This window comes from Panthera onca, chromosome B4 (assembly GCF_046562875.1).
Source record: "Panthera onca isolate mPanOnc1 chromosome B4, mPanOnc1 haplotype 2, whole genome shotgun sequence".
NCBI lineage: Eukaryota > Metazoa > Chordata > Mammalia > Carnivora > Felidae > Panthera > Panthera onca.
Genome location: NC_138345.1, coordinates 82,547,353 through 82,573,130, shown reverse-complemented (window position 1 = coordinate 82,573,130; position 25,778 = coordinate 82,547,353). Strand labels below are relative to the sequence as shown.

Below are 25,778 nucleotides of genomic sequence, written 5' to 3'. Positions count from 1 at the left end.
CTTTCCTTAAACGCTATGAGCCAACCTCTGCTAGCTTCAGACTTTTCTTCTTCAGCTTCCTCACCTCTCTCAGCCTTCACTGAATTGAAGAGATTTAGGCCCTTGCTCTGGATTAAGCTTTAGATTAAGGGAATGTTGTGGCTGCTTTGATCTTCTGTCCAGACCATTCAAACTTTCTCCATATCAGCAATAAGGCTGTTTCACTTTCTTATCATTTGTGGGTTCATTGGAGTAGTGCTTTTACTTTCCTTCAAAAACTTCTCCTTTGCATTCAAAACTTGGCTGCTTGGTACAAGAGGCATAGCTTTAAGCTTATTTCAACTTTTAATAGGTCTTCCACACTAAGCTTAATTATTTCTAGGTTTTGATGTAAAGCAAAAGACACTGAACCCTTCCTTTCACGTGAACACTTAGAGGCCACTGTAGGGTTACTAACTGGCCTAATTCAACATTGTGTCTCAAGGTATATGAAGGCCTGAGGAGAGGGAAAGAGATGGAGGAAACAGCCAATGAAGTGGTAAAATCACACACACTTACCACTTAAGTTCACCATCTTATATAAGTTCACAGCACCCCAAAACAATTACAATAGTAACATCAAAAATCACTGATCACACATTACCATAAATATAATAACAATTAAAAAGTCTGAGGGGCGCCTAGGTGGCTCAGTTGGTTAAGCGTCCGACATCAGCTAAGGTCATGATCTCATGGTTCGTGGGTTCCAGCCCCGTGTTGGGCTCTGTGTTGACAGCTTGGAGCCTGGAGACTGCTTCAGATTCTGTGTCTCCCTCTCTCTCTGCCCCTCCCCTGCTCACACTCTGTCTCTCTCTCTCTCTCAAAAATAAACATTCTGGTTGGGGCGCCTGGGTGGCTCAGTCGGTTGAGGGTCTGGCTTCGGCTCAGGTCATGATCTCACAGTTTGTGGGTTCGAGCCCCACATGGGGCTCTGTGCTGACAGCTTAGAGCCTGGAGCCTGCTTTGAATTCTGTGTCTCCCTCTCTCTCTGTTCCTCCCCAGCTCATGTTCTCTCTCTCTTCTTCAAAAATAAAGACATTAAAAAAAATTTTTTTTAAGAAAAAATACAAAATAAACATTCTGGGGCGTTTGGGTGGCTCAGTCGGTTGAGTGTCAAACCTCAGCTCAGGTCACGATCTCGAGGCTCGGGAGTTTGAGCCCCACAGTGGGCTCTGTGCTGAGAGCTCAGAGCCTAGCCTGCTTCAGATTCTGTGTGTCCCTCGCTCTCTTCCCCTCCCCCCCTCACACTCTGTCTCTCTCTCTCAAAAATAAACATTTAAAATAAATATTTTAAAAAAATTTTTAAATAAGCATTAAAAAAAATTTTTTTAAGTTTGAAATAGCACAAGGATTACCAAAATGTGACATGAAGTGTGCAAATGCTGTTGGAAAAATGGTGCCAATCAACTTGTTCAACACAGCATTGCCACAAATCTTCAATATGTAAAAAAACACAATACCTGCAGAGCACAATAAAGTGAAGCACCATAAATGAAGTATGGCTATACACATTTAGCTTTGCTATTCCACACTGGTTAAGTTTTAAAGGGGTAAGTCACCAGATGGGGAAGTCTATAGCTTTCTATTTTTGTTTTGTTTTGTTTTGTTTAATCACTGCTGTATCCAGGTAGATAAATCTGTCTAATTCTGGGGTAGTAGTAGAAATCCACTGGCCCATAGATATAAGCTACCTCATTGAATATTAGTTTTATTAGAAATAAAAGCAATACCTTTATTATTATCTCTCAAACTTTTTCTTATTTCTCACATGGAATGGAGGAAGAGGAATGCTTCAAAGTGAAATCCCTCAAACCGCAACAATCTCTGAGAGCAAGGCAAGTACCATCTTTGGTAGTTGAAATGAGAGAGGGGATGGGTAAAGTGTTAGCATGCCTGGCTCTCCTAGTTTGTAAACCCTACAAATGTAAAATAATGATTTAATAATAATTCAACTTAGGTTAACAAAAAAAAATCATTTCTTTCCTTTTTTTTTCTTTTAACATTTATTTATTATTGAGAGACAGAGAGACAAAGAATGTGAGCAGGAGAGGTGCAGGGGGGGGGGGGGGAGACAGAATCCAAAGCAGGCTCCAGGCTCTGAGCTGTCAGCACAGAGCCTGATGTGGGGCTCGAACCCACAAACTGTGAGATCATGACCTGAGCTGAAGTTGGGATGCTCAACCGACTGAGCCACACAGGCGCCCCATTTTCTTCCCTAATGTAAAGTTTTTATTTTATACATAAGGAAAAATTTTTATACACATGTAAAAATTCAGTTTTTATATAGGCACTCAATTATTCACTATTCATTTAAGAATTAAGTAGGCAATGAATCATTGTTTACTAAATGTCTTTTCAAAAGTATCTTTAACTATATGTCCCATTAACTAGCAGGAGTGGTTAAAACACAGGCTCAAAATTCACAAAGACTTAGGTTTAATTCTTCTAGTGTTGCCATGTATTAGCTGTGTGACTTTGGATGTGTTGCTTAGCCTTACCTGTAAAATGGGAACAGTAACAGCACCTATGCAACAGAATTGTTATGGAGATGAAAATAAATACATGTAAAGCTCTTCTACTAGTGCCTGAAAAATTAAAAGAGTTCACATCCATTTACTCAACATACACTGAATGCCTGCTTTAGAGTACCAGGCTATGTCAAGTACTAAGGATGAAATGCTGAGCTAAATCAAAGATAGTCTTGGTACTAATGAAATTCAGCGTTTAGCAGGGATAGAGACATTAATCAAATAATCATAATGTAATTGCGTAATTACCCATTGTGATAAATGGGCTAGGAAAAAAAAAAGAACAGAAAGCTGTGACCTAATTTAGTTAGTGTGGTCAAAAAGGTGGCATTTAAGTGAAATTTCAAGGATGAGAAAAAACTAGCCATACAGAGAATGAAAGAGAGGATCCTTTCAAAGAGAGGAAACTTGGGCAAAAGATATAAAGTGGGACATTCAAATGAACCTAAAAGGAACAGAAGGTCAGTAAAGCTAGAGTGTAATAAAGGATGGAGAGGGAGGCAGATCCTTCCAGCCTGTGCTGAAGTATTTGGCTTTCATTCTCAACACATTAGACAGTCAGTGAATAATTTTAAGTAAGAAAGAAGTTACAAGATCTGATTTAGGTTTTGAAAATACTACTGTGGCTAGTCTGGGAAGAACAAACTAAAGTGAGGCAGGAGTTGAAATATCAAAACAAGAAACAATGCAACCTATAACTGGAGAAACAGCAGTAAAGATGAAAAAAAAAAAGTGGAAAGATTTGAGATTTAATTTATAAGGCAGAATCAACAGGACTTCTTTATAGATTGGATGTAAGAAAGGACAGTATCTAGCTTGAGTAACCAAACAGATGGTGGTATCATTTATAACACCATATAGAGATCAGGGGAGTGCAATTTGAGGACTACAAAGCAAGCATTACATTTTAAATATGTTAAATTTGAGGGGTGCTTGGCTGGCTCAGTCAGTAGAACATTTGACTCTTGATCTCGGGGTCATGGGTTCGAGCCCCACATTGGATCTACAGCTTACTTTAAAAAAGTAGAGGGGTGGGGCGCCTGGGTGGCTCAGTCAGTTGAGCGTCCCACTTTGGCTCAGGTCATGATCTCACAATGTGAGTTCGAGCCCCGTGTCGAGGTCTGTGCTGACAGCTCAGAGCCTGGAGCCTGCTTTGGATTTTGTGTCTCCCCTTCTCTCTGCCCCTCCCCTGCTCGTGCTCTGTCTGTCTCTCTTAAAAATAAACAACAATTAAAGGGAAAAAAAAGAAGTCTTGCTACCTTTAATAAATTAATCAGTCAATAAATAAATAAATATCTCATTCTTTCTCTTCCTCCTCCTGCCCCTCTCCCCAACTCACGTACTCTCTAACATAAAAAAGAACTTGAATAACTTATAAAATTTCCAGGAAAAAATATCTATTAGGCAGCTGGATACACAGTGGAGAGATCTGTCTGGCAATTATAATCTGTAAATCTGTTAGCATACTAATAACTAAAATCTAGGGAAAAAAGTATATTTAAAGAGAAGGTAAGGTAGGAAGGCCTAAAGAATTCTAAATAATCAGGAATTGAACAGAATAACTGACAAATAGACCAAAAGAGAAGGGCCAAAAGGGCATGACCCAAAAAGGTTGTGTAACCAGAGGCAAGGAAAGAGAGCGTTTCAAGAAATGGAGAATAGTCAACTCTAGCAAATGCTGCCAAGAAGTTATGTAAGATGTAAACTAAAAAAAAAGCTAGTTGGATCTGGCAACTTACAAGTACCTTATAGGCTAGACCAAACAAAAGAATCACTGAGCCTGAAGAGTGGTCCTTTGAAATTATCCAGTCAGAAGAAAAAAAGGAAAAGGAATGAAGAAAGTTAATGGGACTTAGGGACATGTTAACAGAAACAATTTATACATCCCTAGAATCCCAGAAGGAGAAGAGAAGGGGTAGAAAGCTTATTCAAAGAAACAATGACTAAGAACTTCCCAAACCTGGAGAGATATTTGGACATCCAATTCATGAAAGTAATAACTTACCCCAAAATTTCAATCCTAAACAATCTTCTCCATGATAGATTATAATAAACTGTCTAAAATCAAAGACAAAGAATTTAATTTATTCAAAGTAATCTCTACCCCAATGTGGGGTTTGAACTCATGACCCTGAAATCAATAACTGCGTGCTCAAACTGAACCAGTCAGTTGCCTGACAAAGACAGAATTTTATTTATGCTTGTAAGTATTTACTTACTTATTTAGAGATAGACACAGAGAGAGAGAGACAGAGAGCGAGCAGGGGAAGGGCAGAGATAGGAGAGCTGTCAGTGCAGAGCCCAATGTGGAGTTTGAACTCACGAACCGTGAGATCATGACCTGAGCTGAAATCAAGAGTCAGATGCTTAACCAACCAAAAGAGAGGTGCCCCAAAGACAGAATTTTAAAATCAACAAGAAGGGATGTCTGGCTGGCTCAGTTGGAAGAGTGTGCAACTCTTGATCTCAAGGTCTTGAGTTCAAGCCCCACATTGGGGGTAGAGATTACTTAAGTAAATAAAACCTTAAAAATAAATAAATAAATAAATAAATAAATAAATAAATAAAATCAACAAGAAAACAAATTCCCTCATACAAGGAAACCTCCATAAGGCTATCAGTGGATGTTTTAGCAGAAACCTTGCAGGCTAGAAGAGAATGGGATAATATAGTCAAAATGATGAAAGAAAAAAGAAAAACGCCAACCAAGAATAGTTTACCCAGAAAAATTGTTGTTCAGAAATGAAGGTCAGGAAGACTTTCCTTAACAAACAAAAACTAAGAAAATTCATCACCATTTGACCTGACTTACAAGAAATGATGAAAGAAATTGGTGAAGCTGAAATGAAAGAATACTAACTGGCAACATGAAAACATATGAAAATACACAACACACTGGTAAAGGTAAACATATAATCAGATTCAGAATATTCTAATACTGTAACATAATGGTATTAACCACTTAACTCTAATATAAAAGTTAAAGAACAGAAGTACTGAGGCACCTGGCTGGCTCAGTTGGTAGAGCATGCAACTCTTGATCTCGGGGTCATGACTTCAAGCCACCCATTGGGTGTAGAGCCTACTTTAGAAAAAAAAAAAAAAGTCCTACAATAGCTATACTTAAAATAATTTGTCAATGGATATACAACATAAAAATATGTAAACTGTGATATGAAAACATAAAATGTCAGGGGGAGGTTAAAAGCATAGATTTTGTATACAAAGACAAGTTACCAGTAATCAGTAATTATCAGAAAATCATCAATTCACAAAAAAAAGTCAGCAAAAGAGGAAGAAAAGAACTACAAGACAGCCAGAAACAGGGGTGCCTGGTCCTTGATCTTGATCCCAGGGTTGCGAGTTCAAGCCCCATTGGAGGGTAGAGTTTACTTAAGAAAAAGAAAAAAAAAAAAAAAAAAAGCCAGAAACAATTAACAAGATGCCAATAAGTCCTTACCTAGAAATGATCACTTTAAACGTGAATGGATTAAATTCTCCAGCCAAAATGCAGAGTGGCTGAATGGATAAAAAAACAAGACCCAACTTAACATGTTACTTACAAAACACTCATAAGAACAAAGTGAACGGTTGGAAAAAGATATTCTATGCAAATGGAAACCAAGAGTGCAAGATAACTATACTTACATCAGAAGAAATAGACTTTAAGTAAAAAACAAGAGACACACATTATATAATGATAAAGCAGTCAATTCATCCAGAGAATATAAAAATTGTAAATACGTATGCACCCAACATGAAAGTACTTAAATATATTAAGCAAATAATAACAGATCTGAAGGAAAAACAGACAACAGTACACTAATAGTAGGGGACTTCAACACCCCACGTTCAACAATGGACAGATCACCCAGCAGAAAATTAATATAGAAATGCAGGACTCAAAGTATACTTTAAACCAAATGGCCCTAAGAGACACATACAGGACATTCCAACCAACAGGAGAATACACATTCTTTTTGCAAGTGTACACGAACATTCTGCAGATTAGAGCATGTATTAAATCACAAAACAAGTCTTAGTAAATGAAAAATTACTAAGCCCATCAAGTATCTTTTCTGGCCAAAATGGTAAAAAACTAGAATCAATAACAGAAGGAAAATTAGAAAATTCACAAAATGTGGAAATCAAACAATACACTCCTGAACAACCAATGGGTCAAAGAAGAAATTTTTAAAATCCTGAAACAAAAAAAAATGGTAATACAACATACCAAAACTCATGATATGTAGCAAAAATATTGCAAAGAGGGAAGTTTATAGCAATAAATACTCACATTAAGAAAAAAATCGGGGCACCTGGGTGGCTCAGTAAGTTGAGCGTCCAACTGGCTCTGGTCATGATCTCGCAGTTTGTGAGTTCGAACCCTGCATCTGGTTCTGTGCTGGAAGCTCAGAGCCTGGAGCCTGCTTCAGATTCTGTGTCTCCCTCTCTCTCTGCCCCTCCCCTGCTCACACTCTGTCTGTCTGTCTCTCAAAAATAAACATTAAAAAAAATTTTTTTTAAAGAAAAAAAAATCTTGGGGCAGCTGGGTGGCTCAGTCAGTTGGGTGTCGGAATCTTAATTTCAGCTCATTATCTCACAGTTCATGAGACTGAGCCCTGTGTCAGGATCCACATGGACAGGATGGAGCCTGCTTGGGATTTTATCTCTCCTCTCTCTCTCTACCCCTCCTCCTGCTTGTACTCTCTCTCTCAAAAGTAAATATTTAAAAATTTTTTCAAACAACCTCAAGGACCTTGAAAAAGAAGACCATATTAAGTCCAAAGTTAATAGAAAAAATGAGAGAACAAAGGTCAGAGAATAAATAAATCAAATAGAGAATAGAAAAACAATAGAAAAGCTCAGTGAAACTAAGCGTTGGTTTTTTGAAAAGATAAACAATTGACAACACTTTAGCTAGACTTACAAAGAAAAAGAGAACTCAAAATTGTACAGAAGAGACATTACAACTGATACCACAGAAACATAAAGGATAAGAGATTGCCATGAATAATTATACACCACCAAATTCGATAACCTAGAAGAAATAGATAAATTCATAGAAACTTATGCCTACCAAGTATTAATCATAAAAACAAACAGGGGCGTCTGGGTGGCTCAGTCAGTTAAGCGTCCAACTCTTGATTTTGACTTAGGTCATGACCTCATGGTTCATGAGGTTGAGCCGTGCATTGGGTTCATGAGGTTGAGCCATGCATGTACTGACAGTGAGGACCCTGCTTGGGATACTCTCTCCCCCTCTCTTTCAGCCCTTCCCCTGCTCACGCTCATTCTCTCAAAAATAAATAAAACATTAAACAAACTACACAGAAAATCTGAACGGATGAGTAACAAGTGAGGAGCCTGAATCAGTAATCAAACACCTCCCAAGAAAGAAAAGCCCAGGACCAGACAGCTTCATGGGAGAATTCTACCAAACATTTAAAGAATTAACACCAGTTCTTCTCAAACTTTTCTAAAAACTAAAGAGGAGGAAACATTCCCAAATTCATTTTGTAAGGCCACCATTATCTTGATACCAAAGCCAGATGAGCACACTAAGATAAAACAACAGACCAAAATTTCTGATGAATATAGATACAAAAATTCTCAACAAAATACTAGCAAAATAGGGCGCCTGGGTGGCTCAGTCGGTTAAGCGCCCGACTTCGGCACAGGTCATGATCTAGTGGTTCGTGAGTTCAAGCCCTATGTCGGGCTCTGTGCTGACAGCTCAGAGCCTGAAGCCTGCTTCAGATTCTGTGTCTCCCTCTCTCTCTGCCCCCCCTCCTCTGTTCACACTGTTTCTCTCTCTCAAAAATAAATAAACATTTTAAAAAATTTTAAAAAAATACTAGCAAAACAAATTCAACAGCACATTAAAAGGATCACATATCATGATGAAGTCAGATTTACCACTGGGATGAAAGAATGTTTTGACATACAGAAATCAATAAATGTGATACACCACAACAGAATGAAAGATAAAAATCATACATCTCAACAGATGCAGAAAAAGCAACTGACAAGATTCAACGTCCTTTCACTATAAAATTGCTCAACGAATTTGGTATAGAAGGAACATAATTCAACATACAAAGGCCATACACAACAAGCCCACAGCTAATATCATACTCAACAGTGAAAGGCTGAAAGCTTTTCCTCTAAAATCAGGAACAAGACATGGATGCCCATTCTGACCACTCCTATTCAACACAGTACTAGAAGTTCTAGCTGTAGCAAGTAGGCTAGAAGAAATAAAGGCATCCAGGGTGGTAGCAGGTGCGCCCTTAACATGCAGAATGACACCAGGGAGTTCCTGGACTTGTATTACCACAGAAATGCTCCGCCAACAACCATATCATCCACCAAGAACCACACATTCAAGGACGAGATGAACGCGGCCAAGGTTGACAAGGTTCAACAGTCAGTTTAAAACCTACGCTATCTGTGGGGCCATGTGCAAGATAGGCAAGCCAGATAATAGCATCCTCTGACTGGCCAAGGCCCATGGCCTCATTTCAAAGAACTTCTGCCAGGGGCACCTCAGTGGCTCAGTGAGAGGAGCATGTGACTCTTTATCTCAGGGTCATGATTCAAGCCCCATGTGGGGTGAAGAGATTACTTTAATAAAAAAAATTAAAAAAAAAAGAGGATCATAGATGTGGAATATTTGTCATAAATAAATAGCAACTTGCCACCCAAAAAAAGAAAATAAAGGTATCCAAATCTGAAAGGAAGAAGTATAATTGCTGATAACATATCCTATATACAAAAAATTATAAACCTCTACCAAGAAAGTGTGAGGCCTAATAAACGAATTCAGTAAAGCTTCAGGATACAAAATCAACATTAATAAATCAGTTGTTTTTCTATATACTATCAATGAAATCAGTTACATCTCCATATAGTATCAGAAAGAAAACAATTCCATTAACAAAAGCATCAAAAACAATAAAATACTTAAAAATAAGGAAGTGAAAGATCTGTATAATGGAAACTACAAAACACTGGTGGAAGAAATTGAAAGTGGAGTGCCTGGGTGGCTCAGTGGGTTAAGGGTCTCGCTCTTGATTTCGGCTCAGGTCATGATCTCACAGTGCCTGAATTAGAGTCCGACGTTCAGTCTCTGGGCCATCAGCTTGAAATTCTCTCTCTCTCTCTCTCTCTCTCTCTCTCTCACTGCCCCACCCCCACTTGCATACACCCACAACCCTCTCTCTGTCTCTCTCAAAAATAAATAAACCCTCAAGAAACTGGGATAGAAGGATCATACCTCATGATCATAAAAGCCATATACGAAAGACCCACCACTAATGTCCTCCTCAATGGGGAAAAACTGAGAGCTTTCTCCCTTAGGTCAAAAACACGACAGGGATGTCCACTCTCACCACTGTTATTCAACATAGTATTGGAAGTCCTAGCCTCAGCAATCAGAGAACACAAAAGAATAAAACACATCCAAATTGGCAAGGAAGAAGTAAAACTTTCACTCTTCGCAGATGACATAATACTCTATACAGAAAACCCAAAAGAGTCCACAAAAAACTGCTAGAACTGATCTATGAATTCAGCAAAGTCGCAGGATATAAAATCAATGTACAGAAATCTGTTGCATTCCTATACACCAATAATGAAGCAACAGAAAGAGAAATCAAGGAATCGATTCCATTTACTATTGCACCAAAACCCATAAAATACCTAGGAATAAATCTAACCAAAGAGGTGAAAAATCTATACACTGAAAACTATAGAAAGCTTAAGAAAGAAATTGAAGAAGACACAAAGAAACCCATGCTCCTGGATTGGAAGAACAAATATTGTTGAAATGTTGATACTACCCAAAGCAATCTACATATTCAATGCAATCCCTATCAAAATAACACCAGCATTCTTCACAGAGCTAGAACAAACAATCCTAAAATTTGTATGGAACCAGAAAAGACCCTGAATAGCCAAAGCAATCTTGAAAAAGAAAACCGAAGCTGAAGGCATCACAATCCCGGACTTCAAGCTGTATTACAAAGTTGTAATCATCGAGACAGTATGGTACTGACACAAAAACAGACACTCAGATCAATGGAACAGAAGAGAGGACCCAGAAATGGACCCACAAATGTATGGCCAACTAATCTTAGACAAAGCAGGAAAGAATATCCAATGGAATAAAGACGGTCTCTTCGGCAAATGGTGCAGGGAAAACTTGACAGCGACGTGCAGAAAAATGAACCTGGACCACTTTCTTACACCATACACAAAAATAAACTCAAAATGGATGAAAGACCTAAATGTAAGACAGGAAGCCATCAAAATCCGAGAGGAGAAAACAGGCAACAACCTCTCTGACCTTGGCTGCAGCAACTTCTTAGTCAACACATCTCCGGAGGCAAGGGAAACAAAAGCAAAAATGAACTATTGGAACCTCATCAAAATAAAAAGCTACCCCCCAAAATACATAAAATAAATAAAAAAATACAATAAAATAAAAATAAAAATAAAATAAAATATAAATATAAATAAATAAAAAGTTTCCAGGGATGCCTGAGTGGCTCAGTTAGTTAAGCATCCAACTTCAGCTCAGGTCATGATCTTGCGGTTCGTGGGTTTGAGCTCCACATTGAGCTCCACATTGAGAGCCTGGAGCCTGCTTCAGATTCTGTGTATCCCTCTCTCTCTGCCCCTCCCCCACTCACACTCTGTCTCTCTCAAAAATAAATATTAAAAAAATAAAAATACATAAATAATAAAAAGCTTCTGCACAGCAAAGGAAACAATTAGCAAAACTAAAAGGCAACCAACAGGGGCGTCTGGATGGCTCAGTCGGTTAAGCATCTGACTTCGGCTCAGGTCATGATCTCGCAGTACATGAGTTCGAGCCCCGCTTTGGGCTCTGTGCTGACCGCTCAGAGCCTGGAGCCTGTTTCAGATTCTGTGTCTCCCTCTCTCTCTGACCCTCCCCCGTTCATGTTCTGTCTCTCTCTGTCTCAAAAATAAATAAACGTTAAAAAAAAAATTAAAAAAAAAAAAAGGCAACCAACAGAATGGGAGAAGATATTTGCAAATGACATATCAGATAAAGGGTTAGTATCCAAAATCTATAAAGAACTTATCAAACTCAACACCCAAAAAGCAAATAATCCAGTGAAGAAATGGGCAAAAGACATGAATAGACACTTCTTCAAAGAAGACATCCAAATGGCTAACAAACACACGAAAAAATGCTCAACATCACTCATCATCAGGGAAATACAAATCAAAACCACAATGAGACACCACCTCTCACCTGTCAGAATGGCTAAAATGAACAAGTCAGGCAATGATAGACGTTGGTGAAGATGTGGAGAAAGGGGAACCCTTTTGCCCTGCTGGTGGGAATGCAGACTGGTGCAGTTGCTCTGGAAAACCGTATGGAGGTTCCTCAAAAAACTAAAAGTAGAACTACCCTACAACCCAGCAATTGCACTTGTAGGTATTTATCCAAACGATACTGGTGTGCTGTCTCGAAGGGGCACATGCACCCCAATGTTGATAGCAGCACTATCAACAATAGCCAAGGTATGGAAAGAGCCCAAATGTCCATCGACAGATGAATGGATAAAGAAGATGTGGTGTGTGTGTGTGTGTGTGTGTGTGTGTGTGTGTGTATACATACACACACACACACACACACACACACACACACACACACACACACACACACACACACACCAGGAATAGTACTCAGCAATAAAAAAGAATGAATCTTGCCATTTGCAACAATGTGAATAGAACTAGAGTGTATTATGCTAAGTGAAATTAGTCAGAGAAAGACAAATATATGACTTCACTCATATGTGGAATTTGAGATACAAGACAGATGAACATAAGGAAGGGAAGCAAAAATAATATAAAAACAAGGAGGGGGACAAAACATAAGAGACTCTTAAATATAGAGAACTGATGGCTGCTGGAGGGGTTGTGGGTAGGGGGATGGTCTAAATAGGCAAGGGGCATTAAGGAAGTCACTTAGGAAGGAAGATGAGCACCGGGTGTTATTTGCAGGGGATGAATCACTGAATTCTACTCTTTTTTTTTTTTTTAAATGTTTATGTATTTTTAAGAGAGACAGACAGAGAGCAAGCAAGGGAGGGACAGAAAGAGGAACAGAGACACAGAATCCAAAGCAGGCTCTAGGCTCTGAGCTGTCAGCACAGGACCCAACTTGGGGCTCCAACTCACAGACCGTGAGATCATGACCTGAGCCAAAGTCAGACGCTTAACCAACTGAGCCACCCAGGCACCCCTGATTCTACTCCTGAAATCATTATTGCACTATATGCTAACTTTGATGTAAATTAAAAAAAAAAATTTTTTTTTTTAATTAAATTTTAAAAGAGTACCTGGTTGGCTCAGTCAGTAAAGTATGCAACGCTTGATCTCAGGGTTGTAAGTTCAAGCCCCATGATGGGCACAGAGCTTACTTAAAAAATAATAATAATAAAATTTTAACTAAAAAATTTAAAAAGCAGACACAGACCAATGGAAACAGAATCAAGAACCTAGAAATAAATCCACATATACACTGGCAACTCAAATTTGATAACGGAACCAAGAACATTCAATGAGGAAAGAACAGTCCCCATCAATAAATGGTAACGGTAAAACTGTATATCTACACACAAAAGAATGAAATTGCACCCCTATATTAACAACCACTCACAAAAATTAATTTGAAATGGATTAAAGACTTAAATGTAAGATCCGAAACCATAAAACTCCTAGAAGAAAACAGTGAAAAAGCCCCTTCACATTGATCTAGTTGATGTTGTTTTTTTGGATATGACACCAAAAGTGCAAGCAACAAAAGCAAAAAATCAGTATTGGGGCTATACCAAACGAAAAAGTTCTGCACAGCATAAGAAACAATCAACAAAATGAAAAGGAAACCTAGAGAATTAAAGAAAATTTTGCAAACCATATAGCTAATGAGGGGTCAAAAAACCAGAATATATAAGGAACTAATATAAATGTATAGCAAAAAAAAAAAAAAAAAAAAAAAAAATTAAAAAACGAGCAGATGCCTGGGTGGCTCAGTAGGTTGAGCATCCAACTTCGGCTCAGGTCATGATCTTGCGTTGCACTTTGTGAGTTTGAGCCCCACATCAGGCTCGCTGCTGTCAACACAGAGCCTGCTTCGGATCCTCTGTCCCCTTCTCTCTGCCCCTCTCCCACTCATGTTCTCTCTCTCTCTCTCAAAAATAAATAAACATTTTTTAAAAATGGGCAGAAAACCTGAATAGACATTTTCCCAAAGAATACATACAAATAGCCAATAGCTAAGTGAAAAAGTGCTCAATGTCACTAATCCTTAGGGAAACACAAATCAAAACCATAATGAAATATCACCTCACATCTGTTTTATTGTCATAAAAACAAGAGATAACAAATGCTGGAAAGGGTGTGGAGAAAAGAGAATCCTAGTGTACCATTAGTAGGAATGTAAATTGGTGCAGCCACTATGGAAAAGAGTATGGAGTATGGAGGTTCCTCAGAAAACTAAAAATAGAACTCCATTAGATCCAGCAATCCCACTTCTGGGTATAGATACATGGGAGATAAAATCACTTTCTCAAAGAGTATCTTGAGTCCCATGTTCACTGCCACATTATTCACAAGCGCCAAGACATGGAACCAATCTAAGTGTCTACTGACGGATGAATAAAGAAAATGTTGTATATACATACATACAAATATTATTCAGTCATAAAAAGAAGGAAATTTTCCTATTGGTGACAACACGGATGGACATGGAGGGCATTACACTAAGTGAAAGAAGTCAGAGAAAGACAAATACTGTATGATCTCATTTACATGTGGGATCAAAAAACATCAAACTCACAGAAACAGAGAACAGAATGGTGGTTGCCAAGGGTTAAGGGGTAAGGAAAATAGGGAGATGTTGGTCAAAGGGTACAAACTTCCAATTATAAGAGGAGTAAGTTCCAGGGATCTAATGTACAGCATGGTGATTAATTATGGTTAATACCACGGTAACGTATACTTTAAAGCTGCTACGACAGTAGAGGTTTAATGTGCTCACCGTAACAACAACAACAACAACAAGGTAACTATTTGAGGTGAAGGATGTGTTATCTGACCTTAAAGTGGTAAACCTTTTGCAATACAGATGTATATTAAATCATCACATTTTACACATTAAACTTACAGAATGTTATATGCCAATTATATCTCAATAAAGCTGGGGTGGGGAAGTTGGGATGGGGGGGAAATACCTGATGATTATGATGATTTCTCTTAGAGGGCTAGTAGGGGCAGAAGCCAGACTGGAGGGGGATGAAGAATGAATAGAAGATTTTGAACTGAATATATGTAATTACCTCTATAAGCTTCCCAAATCCCACTAAAATCATAAAAGTTTTAGAAAGACACAGGAGTGTTCTGACTGGCTCAGTCGAAAGAGCATGCGACTCTTGATCTTGGGGTGGTGAGTTCAAGTCCCACACTGCATTTACACCCAGTAAAAAAATATAAATAAATAAATGAAAACTTTAATTTAAAAAAAAATAGGAGGGGCACTGGGGTGGCTCAGTCAGTTAAGCGACCGACGCTCTTGGGTTTCGGCTCAGGTCATAATCTCACAGTTTGCAAGTTTGAGCCCAGCATCTATCAGTGAGAAGCCCACTTGGGATTCTCTCTCTCTCCCTCTCTCTCTCTCTCTCTCTCTGCCCATCCCCCCACCTCATTTTCTCTCTCTCAAAATAACTTAAAGAAAAAAAAAAAAAAGGAGCACCTGAGTGACTCAGTCCGATAAGTCACTGACTCTTCATTTCAACTTGGGTCATGATCTCACAGTTTTTGAGATGGAGCCCCGTATCAGGCTCTGCACTGACAGCACAGAGCCTGCTTGGGATCCTCTCTCTCTCTCTGCCCTTCCCTTGTTCACATTCTTTCTCTCTCTCAAAAAAAATTTTTTTAATTAAAAAAAATAAAAAATAAATTAATAGGAGTGCCTGGGTAGCTCAGTCAGTTAAGCACCCAACTCCTGATTTCAGCTCAGGTCTTGATTTCAGATCTTACAAACTGTGACATCGAGCCCCCCCTTAGGATACTCTCTCCCTGTTCCTCTCTGCCCCACCGCCCCCCGCCTCTATGGTTGCAAGCACACTCTCTCTCTCTCAAAATACATACATAAAATAATAAGTAAATAAATAAAGCATTAAAAAAGGCTTTTTTGATAAAAGAAGTAATAGTTGGGGTGTCTGGCCAGCTCAGTGAGTGGTAGAACATGTGACTCTTAATCTTAGGGTCATGAGTTCAAGTTCCATGTTGGGCATAGAGTTTACTTAAAAAAAAAAAAAAAAAAAAAAAAGAAAAGAATAGGCCATTTACATCCTAACATGTGATTATAAATATTACACATTCTCAAAAGAATCCAATAAAGTATATCAGTACTTTAGATGAAAAACTCAAGGTCTTAGAGAGCCTAAGAAACTTGGAACTAGCACCCAGCTAGCAAACTGACAAAAGCCACAATTAAATTCAGCTCTAACTCCATATTACACAATTTGTATAGAATACAATGCTGCCTTCCTTTGTTTAACCTTAGTTTAATGCCTAACATTAGCTTAATTACATTTATTAGGGTAGATTTTTTTTAGGATCTACGAGTAGGCTTTAGAAGCTATTATCAGGAGGCGCCTGGGTGCCTTAGTCGGTTAAGCGTCCAACTTTGGCTCAGATCATGATCTCACGGTTTGGGGTTCAAGCCCCACATCGGGCTCTGTGCTGACAGCTCAGAGCCTGGAGCCTGTTTCAGATTCTGTGTCTCCCTCTCTCTCTCTCTCTGTCTCTCCCCTGCTTACACTCTATCTCTCTCAAAAATAAATAAGCATTAAAAAAAAATTAAAATCAGGTGTTTTGGGGGATAATAAACTGAATGACACCGTATCTACCTTTACAGAGTTTACACTCCAGCAATGAAAATAAGACAATCACCTAAATGATTCCAAAACAACACAAAGTTACATAAATTACCATATATGAAATACAAAATTTTATAGAGGCTCAGAAAAAAAAAAGTCCTCTTTGGGGGTGGGAGGTAGAGGGATTAGGAGATGCTTTATAGAAGAGGTAACTTTTCAGCTGAACTTAAAGAGATAGATAGGGTTTTAAAAGACAGTTTTATTTGAGCTACTGAACAGCCTCAGTCATGCTGTAGCCCCAGGGCCTAGCACACTGGAGCAGTTTAATGAATGTGGGTGGAGTGAACAAATGAACAGAAAGGCCATTCCAAAAGGAAGGGACAACAACAAAGGATCAGAGGCTGAATACATGAGGCACAACAAAAATAAAAGGATCACAAAGAAGGAACACAAATAGGCACATACATATTTAGAAAATAAGAATAAAGTACCTCGCCATGATTCTTTTTACATTTTGGCTCCCATATCTCCCATCTCTAAGAAAATTCTCTCAATATCACCCCCATCCTGTTTCTGCCTTTATCTCATTTCTCTATTCCCTATCTTTTTAAAATAATGATTTTATTGACATATAATTTATACACCATGTAATTAGCCCACTTAAAGTATAAATTCAATGGTATTTAGATCACACTTTCACAACCATTACCACGATCAATTTTAGAACATTTCCATTACCCCAAAAGGAAACCCAATACCCGTCACTCCCCATTTACCCCCAACCATCACCCTCCCCCCCTAGACCTAGGCAACCATTAATCCACCTTCTGTCTCCATAGATTTGCCTATTCAGGACATTTCATATAAATGGAAGCATAAAATATGTGGGCTTTCGTGAGTGGCATCTTTCACCTAGCAAAGTATTTTTCAAGGTTCATCCATTTTGTAGAATGTATCAGGACCCTATTCCTTGTCACTGATGAATAAAATTCCAAAAATTGTACTGTATGGATATATACAACATTTTATTTATTTATCTGTTCATCAGTTGGTAGATACCTGGCTTGCTTCTACCTTCAATGTTGCTATGAACACTGGTGTACAGTTTTTATGTGGACATGTTTTAATTTTTCTTGAGTATATACCTAGGAGTATGCTTAACCTTTTAAGGAACCACCAAACTCTTTCCCAAAGAAGTTGCACCATTTAACATTCCCACATGCAGTGTATGAAGAGTCCAATACTCCATGTTATTACCTGTCATTTTGATTACAACCACCCTAGTGGGTGCAAAGTGGTATCTCATTGTGGTTTTGATTTACATTTCTTGATAGCTAATGATGCTGAACACCTTGTTCATGGTTATTTGTAGATCTTCTTTGAAGAAATGCCTATTCATATCTTGCCCATTTCTTAATTGGGTTCTGCTCTCCATCTTAAAGTTCTTAAATTTTTTTTTTTTAATGTCTATTTTTGACAGAGAGAGAGAGAGAGAGACAGAGTATGAGTGGGGAGGGGCAGAGAGAGAAGGAGACACAGAATCCGAAGCAGGCTCCAGGCTCTGAGCTGTCAGCACAGAGCCCGACGTGGAGTTTGAACTCACAGACCGCGAGATCATGACCTGAGCCAAAGTCGGAAGCTCAACCGACTGAGCCACCCAAGCGCCCTGACTCCATCTTAAAGTTCTTAAACGATTGGGGAGCCTGGGTGGCTCAGTCAGTTGAGCGTCCGACTTCGGCTCAGGTCATGATCTCACAGCTCATGAGTTCGAGCCCCACGTCGGGCTCTGTGCTGACAGCTCAGAGCCTGGAGCCTGCTTCTGTGTCTCCCTCTCTAGACTCTGCCCCTAACCCACTCACATTCTGTCTCTGTCTCAAAAATAAATAAACATTAAAAAAAATTTAAAAAAAAAAAGTTCTTAAACGATTACTCTATACACACCATCTACACTACATTACCTTTTACAATCATCAACTCACTCCAACCTTGCTTTTGCTCCCCACTCTGAAACTGCTCATCAAAATTATCAACCACCTCTGTAGTGACAAAATCAATGGCTCATCTTCAGTCCTCATCTTCCAGGATAAAACTCTATGGTTTGCACATATGTATTTTAATTCCATCTGACCTCTTATTCTCATCTATATTTTATCATCCTGTTTCTTGTATTTTCTTACTGCATATTTTCTTATGGAATTAAAATGTAAACTAAAGGGTATATCCAGAGAATTGCAAGTAAAACAACTGGGTGGGGCAGAGTGAAGGTAGTGGAATCAAGGCGGGTAGGTGGGGAAGATAAGAAAAGGCTGGATAAATAGTGAGTATTGGGCTACGGATTTGGACTTTGTTTGGCAGGTAATATGTAGCCATTAAAGGTTTTTATACAAGAAATGCTCAGCACTAGACCGTTGGGATGTTGGAAGACTATATCAGCAGCAAGTATAAAGTTATTTAGAGGGTGGAGAAACAGGAGGCAAGGAGATCATGTGGGATACGTATTACAGTAGAAAAGATAATCAGTGTAGTAGTGCTCAAAACGTAAAGGTGGAATCAACAGAGAGACATTACCACTAAACTCTAACCGAGTCCATTTTATTACCAGTAACACAATAGCCGCCCCCAGACAAGAGATGTTAGACCTAAACATTCTTAGTCCTCAGTTCTACTAAGTTTGATTTGATAGAAACTAGCTGAATATGTAGTAAACACACAATTATCTTTCCCTGTTGTAAATACATAAACAATTATAGTATTGCTTCTCTCCTGAGTAAACAAAAATTTCAAGTAACTCATGCTTCTCAGAGTGAAGATCTGACAATGCCCAGCAGTCAGTTCTACTCTCATCATTACTTCCAGCACCACCCCCCTACTGATCTTCAATAAGTTAAGATCAAGAGGAAATAGAAATTTATGCAAAATAGGCTGGGGAAGGCAAGTTATCCCAAGTTAAACACAATCTCCTTTCTTTTTTTTTCCACAGGAAATAGTTGTTGATGCTCTGAGGAGTTAAATTATAATAACACATGCCAGGAAGATGATGTCAGGGAAGGCGTGGTTAGGCCCTTTACAAGTCTGAGATTCCTTCAGTTCCAAACATTGCCTCTTTCAATCTCACCTATACTCAAAACCTCTCTACTGAGCTACTCTTTCTAACACTGAAGAAAAGAGTTGAGATCCTAGAACTCTGATCTTTTTACCTTAAAACAATTTAAAAAAAAAAAAAGTTTTAATGAACCAAAGAGTAAGTGAAGGCCATTAAAACAGCTGTTTTTAAAACATGTACTACATTGTTTTGTAGAATCAGTCTTTGAAATCCACATTCCCACCTTCTGTGACCATTTTAATTCTAGAGAAAAGAATGAATATTCAACACTACATCTTGAGAAAGAATCTGCCTTTATTAGGAGTTATACATTCCTTGACTGTATTCCTTTTTTACCATAACCAAAAAAGAGTAAGAAAACTACTGTCAAAGACTCCTCAGGTAACAAAGTCCCTGACAAATGAAGTACATGAATATGTTTCAAAATAAAACAAACCTACTTGTTAAGGTCAAGTAAATAAAATTAATACACTTTCAAGCAAGTCACAACACTAGGTAAAAATGGCTTTTCTGAGCTCACTGGCAATTACTCTTACTCTACAAACTAGAAGTGATGACTACAGTAAATTATGATGTAAAAATTCCCTTAAAGAAAGCAGATCTCTACAAATCTATTATACTAGATTTTTGTATAACATAATGATGGACAATAAAAGCAGATATTTATAATTTGTATTTTTCAAAAGTTTAAATTTTTATTGTTATTTCAGTTTTTTAAACATTTTGGACAAGTCCAAGAACTTTATTATACAGGCTTGATCTACTTGAGAAACAGCTCTTAATAGAAATGGCAAATAAGCCAAAGTCAAAATTAAAACTTTATCTTGTCATAGAAAAGCCTGGTAGGATACACATACCAAATTGTTACCAGTTATTTTCCTTGAGGGGTGGGATTTGGGTAAGGAACTTCCAGACATGAAGGGAAGACTTAACTTTTTATTTTATATGCCTCTTTATGCTTAATTTTTTTTTTAATGGGCAGGTCTTAAATTTATTACTAAAAACAAAAGTTATTTTAAAAATGTGACCTTGGTTATAAAAATTTACAAATTACATGAACAAATCCATCCAAACATTCTTCCTAAAAGAGAAATGAACACATGTCAACACAAAGACAAAGAACAACATAGTAATGTTTTAAATATACCCAATATTCACCAACCTACGTACTTACACAAGGAGTCATATACATTGCTAACAAAGTGATGTCATCATAACACAGACCTATAAAAACCCAAAGAATTCTTTTTTTTTTTAATTTGAGAAAATGAGAGAGAGAGAGAGAGAGCGCACATATGTGTAAGCAGGATACAGGGGCAGAGGGAGAGACAGAATCCTAAGCAGGCAATAAGTTCAGCATGGACCCTGACATGGGGCTCAATCCCACAACCCTGGAATAATGACCTGAGCCAAAATCAAGAGTTGGATGCTCAACTGAGTCACCCAGGTGCCCCATGAGCCAAAAGAATTCTTGACAAATACATTAATAAGCATGTACCTAACCATGTTTTCTCAATGGCTTCTCAAACCTTACAAGTTATCAGAAGAGACATGAAATTTGAATCCAAGTCCATAATTATGCTTCTTTGTCCCTTATGCTGCCCTAGATTTAGAAGCTGGTTAAATATTTCCTATACTACAAGGCAGAAAGGGAGTGAAGAGAGCTAATTTAGACAGCATCAAATACATGAAACCCCTAAGAGGGAAAAAAACTAACTTCCAGAATTCATTTTACTTTATTTTAATGGGTCTGGGTAACCTGAGAGACTTGGAGAAAAAAAATTAAGAAGGAAAGTTTCATATAGTACTATATAAATTTTAAAAGGAACAAAAACAGATGTAATATCCTTCTATCAAAATCATATACTCATGGGGCACCTGGCTGGCTCAGTTGTAAAAGTGTGCAACTCTTGATCTTGGGGTCATGGGTTCAAGCCCCATGTTGGGTATAGAGTTACTTAAATAAATAAAACTTTTTCCTTTTTTTTTTTTTTAAGTTTATTTATTTTGAGAGAGAGAGAGAGCATGAGCAGGGGACGGGCAGAAAGAGAGGGAGAGAGAGAATCCCAAGCAGGCTCCTTGCTGTCAGTGCTGAGCCCCACACAGGGATTGAACTCATGAACCATGAGATCATGACCTGAGAGGAAACCAAGAGTCAGACGCTTAACTGATTGAGCCACCCAAGCGCCCCAAAACTTTTTTTAAAAATCGCATATTCATAAGTGTATGTCTATTACTGATAACCAACAAACATATAAGTACCCATATTTCTTAAGGATATAAACCAGAATGAATGCCATTATAAACTGATTCTAAGTGTTTTGGGTCTAAACATTTACCAACTGCCTTGATCAGACACTTTAAGTTACCTATAGTAGCATCTTTAGGTATAGGAGAAAGCAGCAGGAATCTTTCCCACACCCTCTAACACTCCATCAGATGGGCAAAAGATCCCTACACATCTAAGTCATCTTTTTTCTTCAAAGAACAGTTACAATGCCAAGAAAGAGGCTAAAGGGTCTTTCTCCTACAGCACGAAGTTCCTCCTGATCAGCACTGTGTGCCCTGAAATGCCAAGAAACTGCCAAGGATACTCCCTGGTGAATGTGGGCATAACTGTCCACCTCTCATTAGACTACCCATGTCCCCAAGCACAACACAATTCTCTGGCAACCCTGGGTTAATCACAAAAACTCTAAGGATCCCTGCTGAGCCTGGCCATCAGCAGAGGTCTAAGCAGCAGCTCAGCAGCAGAAACCAAAGAATCACAGAACTTTCTGCCTTAATCCCAAAGTATGTCTTCTCTTACCACTCCTTCCCTATGGCTAGGTGGGGCAGTCTAGAGTATACCCTGTTCTTGATGAAGCTGTTGTGATTTCCCTGACTATAATTCCCCCACCTGATAAACCTGGTTGAGTGAGTAGAAAGGAAGGTTGCCCGAAAGGGGGAAAAACAGTTATTCAAAAAGATGAAAATAACTTCGGAGAGAGTGAGCACAGGACCAGGGTTTGAGATGACATTATTATCCCAGTGGAGACTGGGTATATCAGCAGGAAGTCAAACTAACTTCATTTCACAAAGATACAAACTTGCAACTTTGATTTGTTTTTAATTCCCCTGGCTTCTCAGGCCTCACACACAGGGACTGTAAATTGCTGGAACTTCAAAACCAGGTGAGAAAAGATGCCGAAAGAAGTGGTGGAAAAGGGAGAAGCGCTGAGCAGAGAGAGGAATTCCGTTCCCCTCTTAAGAAGAATGTTAAAGCCAAGGGCACTCCCGGATCCCCAGGAAAGGAAGTAGCTGGATTCCAAAAAAGCACTTTCCCTACCTTCTTGTTGTTCTTGTTATAGCCAAAAGTCGAAATCCCAGGCCTGGAAGTCACTGATAGCAGCATTTTCTCTTTAATGTAAGGGAGCTGAGAGAGAGAGGAGGGAGGGAAAAGGAGGGGGAAGAGAGGGGGGGAAGAGAAAATGAGAGGGAAAAGGGAGGGGGAGGAAAAAGGGGGAGAAAAGGAGCAAGAGGGAGAGAGATGGGGGGGCGGGAGAGAAAGAGCTGGGGCTGCTTGTTTACGTCACTGAGAGAAGTTAACCAAGAGTCTGAATAAGGCACTTCCACTGGGTCCTAATGCCCAAGATGTTATTTATTTATTTTTTTCCACAGTCTTAGTAGTTAAAGCAAAAGAAAAGTTCTTAGGTCTACCCCTTTCAACTCCATCCCTTCTCCAATATGAACAAGTTCTGTTTCTCCTGAAAAGACACTGAGGATTTTTTTCCCCTTAGAGTTACAAGATTTAGAAAAAGCTTTCAAGTTTGATTTTAAAGGGGCCACTGAGATACACTGCCTTAGAGAACTCATGAAGACAACTCTACTGAGAAAGAATATGTGAGATGAGCTCAGGACTTTTCCCACACTTTATACTTACAGTGATCTTAAGACACGAAGAAAGAACAAACAGAAGAGCTCAGCAAACAGCAGAGACAGACTGCGGGGAAATAACTAGTTTCAGATCTGTGGATAGTTCTATTCCTCTTGACTCATGCTGATGGGCTGATGCTTCTCACCCCTTTTCAGATTCCCCCAGCCATCAGAATCCCCCAGGCATGATTTCACACTTAAGAAGGAATTATCAAACTTAACTATGCCACGAAACTTGGTGCCTAGTGATTTCTTTGCTTTCCCCCCAGCTTTATGAAGATAAAATTGCCTACTTAGCACTTTCTTCAACAACTGTAAGCTATCTTGTTTGATTCTTTATCCCACCATTTTCTAGTCTTCAAGGTCCATGAAGCTGAAACAGTTAAGAGTTACTCACCAAATCTGGAATTTATGCCCAAACTGAAGTTCACAGAGTTGGGATGTTTGCTTCAAGTTGTCTCTGAGCTGTAGAGCTGTAGGAAAAAATAACCGTAAAAAAACATAAGCTTCACAGAGAAAAAAATACAAAGTTCTCAGGGAAGAAGAACCTAACACAGTTGAGACAACACTCACCTCAAACAGTTTCAAAGTAATGTCCTGTGGAAGTAGCCTTAATAAGAAACTTGTAGGAAACCAAAAATTCCAGAATGACACCCAGTAATTCTTACCAATCCAAATGGAACAGGGATATAGAATCAAAGCCTTCAAATCTCTTCTTCAGGTCACCTTGTGCCATCATACATGTTCTCTTAAATTAACCTTGTCGGCTTTGCCACGACAAACATTAAGCCCAAACCCTTTCTTAAATGAAGTCCCAGTAGTCTCTAGTCCAGTTTTCCTGTCACCTTTTTGCTGTGATAATGGGACCCACAGTACTAACATTCTGCAGAAAAAATACACACATATCACATACCACCCCCAAACTCTAACTTTCATTTCCAATAGGACAGGAAGTGCCTGCTCAGCTCAAGGGACACAGGAAGGGTGGGAGCAGCCTCAATGTGGGAACTGCAACTGAGATTGGAAGAACAGCAGTCAAATGCAATAAATAAATTACTAAAAGGTATCTCTCAGCGCTACCATATTTTTTTAAGTCCCTTTTCTGCCCTCATAGATTTTCATTCATTATATGCCAAGTTATCCATGCCATTTAGGCCCTTAGTTGATTTCTTCTCCCTTACCCTAACAATGTGGCACAAAAACCTTAATCTCTAAGGCCTGATTTATAATGCCAGTCAACCTAATTTATTTTTTTTTTTAATTCTAACATTCTCCGGGGTCCTGGGTTGCTCAGTTAAGTGCCTGGCTTGATTTCAGCTTAGGTCATGATGTCAGAGTTTGTGGGTTTGAGCCCTGCAACAAGCCCTACATCTGGCTCCATGTTGAGAGCCTGCTGCCTGCTTGGGATTCTCTCTCCCTCTCTCTCTGCCCCTCCCCAGCTCACACACATGCACGTGAGCTTTCTCTCAAAATAAATAAACATTAAAAAAAATTCTAACATGCTCAATGTGTTTTGTTTTCCTACTGCATCCTTTAACACTCAATGGTATTTTAGAATTTAAAATAGTTAAAACTATGAGTTTTAGAGAGAGGCAGACATGAGTTCAAATGCTGACACTTTTGTAGTTACTACTTATGTGACTTTATGCCAGGGTACTTAACATCTCTAATTCACTCATTTGCAAAATGGAAATAATACCTACTTCATTAGCCTCTGGAATCAAATCTAAATTTTAGCTCAGTCCTGTCACTTACAAAATGAATGACACTGAAAATAACCCACGTCTGGATTTTTCTCATTTGTAAAATAGGGTAAATAGTATCTACTTCCTAAAATTGTCATGAAATGAAATAAGGCAATACATAATAAGCCCCTTAGAAAGGTCCCTGGCACTTGGTAAACACTCAATAGATATTAGCTCTGTTATAATTAATTGCTCTATTATCTCCAGCATGTATCCCTCTGGATATTGTATAACCCAGATTTAATGATCTGAAGTGAGTATTTCCAAAAACCAGTATCTTGATTACATTCAAAAGATTATACTAGGACTAGGCAGGCTAAACTATAACTAGAAATACTAGATATGAAATTCAGGAATCACCCATCCATTTATTTCCCTACCTTCTATAAGCAGATAATCTGATCATTCAGAAATTCTTTTCTTGAGCACCTGGGTGGCTCTGTTGGTTAAGTGTCCAACTCTTAATTTTGGCTCAGGTCATGATCTCACAGTTCATGGCATCGAGTCCTGCATCAGGCTCTGTGCTGGCATTGTGCAGCTTGCT

General features: G+C 38.6%; 1 protein-coding gene across 4 annotated transcripts in view; it reads right to left on the bottom strand.

Moving 5' to 3' along the window:
- RBMS2 (RNA binding motif single stranded interacting protein 2) overlaps positions 1-24,434 on the bottom strand; it is a 66,327-nt gene extending 41,893 nt beyond the window's left edge. For 2 of the 4 annotated variants that reach the window (XM_060657258.3, XM_060657257.3), the window contains exons 1-2: positions 24,063-24,434; positions 23,887-23,962 (exon numbers count right to left, since the gene is read on the bottom strand). Coding sequence is in view for 1 of the 4 variants with exons in the window: in XM_060657256.3 (XP_060513239.1) it covers positions 22,903-22,968 (66 nt within the window). In the remaining 3 variants the exon portion in view is untranslated. Of the gene's footprint in view, positions 1-22,902; positions 23,202-23,886; positions 23,963-24,062 lie in introns of those variants that run through there. The other 2 variants (XM_078449776.2, XM_060657256.3) reach the window with 2 other exon arrangements.
- Positions 24,435-25,778: the final 1,344 nt, after the last annotated feature.